The 6000-nt window shown below is 39.0% G+C and overlaps 1 protein-coding gene across 2 annotated transcripts in view; it reads left to right on the top strand.

The window, feature by feature from the left end:
• The first annotated feature begins 232 nt into the window (after positions 1-232).
• The window catches only part of AHR (aryl hydrocarbon receptor), a 51961-nt gene continuing 46193 nt past the window's right edge, over positions 233-6000 (top strand). Inside the window, exon 1 of one of the 2 annotated variants that reach the window (XM_088797715.1) lies at positions 233-952. In XM_088797715.1, the coding sequence (XP_088653841.1) occupies positions 888-952 (65 nt within the window). In that variant the 5' untranslated portion in view covers positions 233-887. The remainder of the gene's footprint in view (positions 953-6000) is intronic. The other variant, XM_019727189.3, reaches the window with a different exon arrangement.

Here is a 6000-nt window from a genome sequence, read left to right as displayed (position 1 = left end):
TTAGACAGTACAGCTATGAAGAATTTGACTATATGTAATTTGTTGTCACATTTCTTTCCAGGCTAGAAATGTGGCCACAGAAGCCTCCCCTTGACCTCAAGAAGATGGCTACGGAGAGACATCGTTACGTCTTACGTCCCTACGTGCTGGGACGGTAGGGCCCTCAAGGGAGGGGTGAAGGGCGGGGCCAAGCATGGTGGGGCGGGGCTAGAAGGGGCTGGGCGGCTCTAGAGAGAGAGGTCGGGGGCACTTCTGCAATTAAGCTGGTGCGCGCAGCGATAGGAGGACCCGCCGGGAAGGTCCACTTGACGTTCTGTCCCGGGCGCGTGCCCGGGACCACCGGCTCAGACCAGGCGCAGCTGCATAGCCGAGCGGAAGCTGGTGGCACCGGGAGTGGCGTCCAGAGCCCGAGCTCCACAGGCGGGAAGCACCCAGGATTGGGGAAGCCCCGGGAGCAGCGCGGCGGCGCCTCCCTTACCCAAGGACCGCGACGACGGTCACGGGGCGCGGCGCCACCGTGCGCGAGCCAGGCCGGCATTCCAAACAGGCGACCCAGGCTCCTCCTCAACCCGGCCCGCCTCACCTGCGGGGCAGCGCCGCGCCGCCTCCGCGGGTGTAGACGGCACCTGCGCTGCCTCTCTCACCGGTCTCCGCCCGTCGCCCCCCAGGCGCCAGGCCCAGGCAGCGCACCTGGACGCGCGGGGCTGCGGGAGCCGAGGCTTAGAGGGCGCGGTTTCTTCCCACCGCTCCGGGAGGACGCAGGTGAGGCGGGCGCGGCTTCGTGGAACCGGGCGCCGGCCGCCGCGGCCGTCCCAGCCACAGGCGGGTCCCGGAGACCCGGCCGTCTGCGCCCGCTCCCGGGGAGGACCCGCCCGCGGTTGGGCACCATGAACGGCAACAGCGCCAACATCACCTACGCCAGTCGCAAGCGGCGGAAGCCCGTGCAGAAAACGTGAGTGTCCGGAGCTCGTCCTCGGTGCGGGGGCTGGGCGCTCGGGCACGCGGGTGCGAGAGGCGGCCACACCCCGCCCCCAAATCCCCGAGGTCGGGGGATTAGGTCCATTCCTGACACAGTCGGTGGAATCGAGACTTGGGGGAGGGTTGAGCGACCCAGGCTTTAGATTTTTTCCCCATTTTTAAATTGTATTTTAAACAATGACCCCCGTGCCCCGCGCACACGAACCCTCTCACACCCCCAGCCATTTGCAGCTATTTTCTGTGGTCCTAATTTGTTGACAACTCTGATCTGCCCTGTGGGGCTGGTATTATTTAGCATCAACCCCTCTTGAAATCCCCTTCCATGTTTAATAACCTCTTCGGTTAGAGGACGGTCATAATTCTCATTCCTGGTAAAGAGAGGTGTTTTAAAGAGCTGAACGTGTGCCACTGCAAGAAGGGAGCTGAGTGCCTCTGCAGGTATTTCTTGGTCAGGTGTGTGTAATTGGCTTTTCGTTGCACGTTTACTTATTTGGCAGTAATTTTGTAGTGCTCAAGAGGGCCATATCGGTAAAAGTATAGAGCTGGTAGCAGGTGTGAGTGAGTCTGGTGGGCAAGGTACAGTGGGGGGATTTGATTTTTCAGCTATCTTTTTGGAGAGTTACCGCTTTTGCGGTGGTTTTAGGGTCTGTACAGTACGCAACAGATTTGGAACTGGACTTAGTGAAACAGACGTTTTCATTCTTGATATCCTTCTCTAATTCCCTTTTCCCCCTACTTCAAAGTTTTGTCAATTCTAATGGAGCGATTACAGACAGATTTTTTTGTTTGTCTTGGTGGGATATTTGTGTGAGATAGCACATACTTGAAAATAATTTTTTTCAGAAAAATAAATCCTGGTTGAGACAGATTTACTTTTGTGAGTTGGCAGTATTCATGTGTTTATTCCTGGTTATCTCTGAGTTACTGCACATTTTTCAAATTTTCATAAACAATTTTAAGAACACATTAAAGATTTACTCAGCGAACTAGAAGTGTGCATTTTGCTTAAAACTTAACTTAGACCACTAATCCAAACCAGAAAAGTAGTTTAAGCTTTATATTTAAATCCACTAACTGGTGTAAAAGTTTAATTATTCTGGAGTTTTAACTTTCTTTAGAATTTCAATATGAAGAGCATATTGAAGATCATTCAGGTCTAGACTTGGCGTTAACGGAGGATATTCATCTATAAAATCGACTGATTAAAATTTAGAAGTCTTATGCTGACAGGAGTACTGCCGAGTCAGCAATTTTCTGTCTTGGCAGTTATGGGACATTGATTTACAAACTAGCAAAAGTAGAGTGATTTGTCTAATTTGACTTTGTCCTTGATGGCTAAAGTTGAGAGGCATTGCAAATGCCTATTCTATGTATTTATTAATACAATAGTACACTTGCCATAATTTATAATAGAGACATCATGGGCTTTTTTTATATATGGTCAGAAAACTTGAAGATCTCCCTAGTGGATTTTTAAGTTACTGATTTTTGTCGTGTGTTACAAAAAGGCTTAGATGGCTTTAAAAAAAAAAAAAGTCATATACCTTATTTTTGTATTCATTTTTATAAAGTTTAACTTTTTTGGCTTATAGATAACATTTTATTAAAGATCTTCCCTTTAAACATACTGCATTTTCCTTTTATTTTTATGTAAGCTGTATCTTTTATTTTATCTTAATATTTTAATATACTTCCTAAGACTTTAATATAGTTGCATGTAATAATCTCTTGTAATACAGTGTTGCTAAAGCATTTTCAACATTACCCCTATTTTATTTTATTTAGTATAGATGTTTATCAGATATTTATTTGGCACCATGCATTGCTTCTAATCATATAAATGCCTTAAAATGTCACTTCGTTGCTCCATAAGAAAAGCCTAGTGCTGGCATTTACAGAATCACATGAAATTGTTTACAAATTATTTTTGCCTGAGTGAAAAACGGTTAGCTTTATAATGCAGTTAATTAAAGTTCATTTTAGGATTGGGGCCATAAAATCTCATATTAAGTTTAATATGGATATTTTTAAGTTAAATTACTGTTTGTAGCTAATGGGGTCTAAAATAATGCCAACATTTTCAGAAAAACACATCTCTGCACTGAAAATGCTTTTGAGATTTAACTTTGACCTCTTAAGTGAAAGCCATTTTATTTTACTTAAAGAGAAAATATGTTGTAGCATAATTATAGAGCTGTTGATAAGACAGCCATCTAAATATACAGTTCCATAAAATTTTGGAATCAAGTGGGTTACATAATTTTAACCTGAAGCTCTTCCAGTCAATCTTCAATTGAATTAATTAAACAAGATAAACTCCCTCTAGTGGCAAGTCTAACATTGAGAATTATCTTCATTAGTAGGAAATACATCTTAAATATGTTAAATTTAATCCCACTAAAGTATGTTGTATATAGTAGACACTCAGCAAGTGTTTCCTTTGTCTTGGGACTAATAAAAGGAAATTAAAGGATCTGAAGCAACCTTGCATCTGATCCGTGTTGCCTCCTACCTTCAAGAAGACATTTTCAAAGATAACGTTAGGAACAGATTCTATTACAACTTTCCTTAAAATGTAGTTCTATACTTAAACACTCTACCCAAAACAAAAAACAATTTTTTTTCCTTAAACCATGTTCTTAATTTATTTTCTTTGGAGATGATAGCGTTTTTGTTAATTTGTTTAGTAACATTGTCTCATGAAGATAGGTGAAAAGTGCACTGTTGAATTAAGTAGAATCTGTTTTTCTCTAGTGATAATAACTTTGGATATAGTTTTGTGTTTTTGAAGTCTTATTAATACAAAGTTTTAGTGGTACTTCACCATATTTCTAGAAAGTTAGTACTGAATGTTTGCAAAGAATAGGTGTTGAGTAAATGACTTCTACACTTAGAAATGATAGCAGCACTAGTGGTGATGAAGCTAGCAATCATAAAGTATCAGAACTGGAAATAACTTCTGAGCCTTAGCTAATCCTTTTCACTTTATTAACCTGCTAATAATGATAATATAATATAAAAAGCATTGTCTTCTTGCTATTTTTGCTAAGTTGCTATTCATTCTATTTAAATCTAGGAACCTCATTTATATAATACCTACTTAGAATAAAATTATGCAATGCTTTACGGAAATGTTGCATATAAATATAGTATGATACCATTTTCCAAATAGCTTCTAAAATAAAAAGATAGGTCATTTCATTTACATAATTATTTCTTCACCATCATTTTTCTTTCACATATGTAGATAGCTTATAGTGATTATAGAGGCTCTTGCATATTGGTACTATAAAATGAATAAGTGAAAATGTGTAGTTATCGGTAACATTTATAAAGAATAGATGGCAAAAGAGGAAACTGAGTTATAAATTGAAAGAGCACTAGGTCTAAACTAAAAGATGAGGTCTAGTTTCCTTGCCTTTTTAGATCTGGGCAAATTCTTGACCATTTTAACAGGATAGTGAATTCTTACACTGCCACTCTCGCAACTAAAATGAGTAGAACAAAAGCATTTTATAAACTGTAAAGACTGCTGAAGATAAAATGAAGCAGAAACATAAATTGTATTCTTTTCATAATTTTCGCTTAACATTATCCCAAAACAGTCAATTCTCTTGTGAAACAGTAAGAGGCAGTATATGATTATATTCTCAGTTATGAGTACAGCTGAAATGTGCTACTTCCCTGAATAAACTTACATAGTACATACGTATTGGTGTGTGTAATTAAGACAGTTACTTAGAAATAAATACCATGCAGATCTTTACCAGCAGTACTTTTTTACTTCCACACTTCTTTAAAATGGAATTTTTTGTGTGTGGTTTAATATAACAAAAATTGTTCATTAGACTTACTGTGATACAGGCATGCACTGTGCTTTGCATACATCATTTTATTTCATTTTTCTAATAGTACTATTGAAAGGTAATATTATTTCAGTTTTATAGATAGGGGCCTGAGGTTCAGATTCAAAATTGTCAAGTAGGAAATTAAAACGCTGAGTTTAAATATGGGATCCTAGGCTTTCTTACCAACTTCATAGTACTGTCCATGTGAGGAAGTTTAGCAGTGCATACGGTACATCCATGTCTTAGGAATTTCCTATTGTCCACTGTTTGTTCTCAAATAGTTAATGTTCTTAAATGTGTTATTTACTGCTTCCCAAATATGATTTTAATATTTTCTCCATATTTGCATTTATGTCCTTTCCTCTTAAGTCTTTTCTTTCTTTCTTACTGATTTGCTCCCTACCTCCCCTCCTTTAAAACGTTGCTTCTAATAGCTGCATAATACTCCATTCTGTTAGTGGTCCATAATTTATTTAACTGCTTTTTATTTTAATGGAAAATTCTGTTATTTCCAACCTTTTAGTATTTTAACTAGTTTTTCAGAGAATACCCTTGAGGTATGTGAATTTCTATGCAAATTCTTAGTCATTTCCTTAGGAAAAATTCCTGTACATGGAATTTGTGTACATGGAGGGTACACAGGTATGTATACTTTGAAGACTGAGCAAAATATTATGCTCTGAGACATAGTGTCAAATTGCTCTGCAGTAAGTTTACATTCCCATTGGTAGTCTGTCCTTGCATTTTTCCTTAATAATGTTAATTTTGACAATTGACTTTCATAGACACAAGATGATGGAGTAGATAATTGAACTTATTATAGGAGTTGTGTGTGTGTGTAGAGTAGTAGTGTGGTGTTTGCAGATTTTTCTGCCTGATTTGCTTTGTGTCATATACTGTTTTTCAGTTGTTTTCACTTTACTCCTTTTTTATGATTGATATATTGTTTTGAAAAGTATTCCTATTAAATAATACGTGCACATTAAAAAATTCAATAATATGTATGTAATGCTGCAGTTTAGCGTGTTAGGTACGATCTGTTTATGTTTTATTGTGAGAGTTATGGTTATTAGTGCTAGTTCATCTCTCCTCCATCTTTCTTCATCCTCCCAATGTAATGTTATCACAATTTCAAATTCACTTTCAGTGTTTCATTATTTTTTTAAACTGTAAA

Source organism: Rhinolophus sinicus, chromosome 4 (assembly GCF_057876585.1).
Source record: "Rhinolophus sinicus isolate RSI-liver-muscle chromosome 4, RSI-T2T, whole genome shotgun sequence".
Lineage (NCBI taxonomy): Eukaryota > Metazoa > Chordata > Mammalia > Chiroptera > Rhinolophidae > Rhinolophus > Rhinolophus sinicus.
This window is presented reverse-complemented; position numbering and strand designations above follow the sequence as displayed.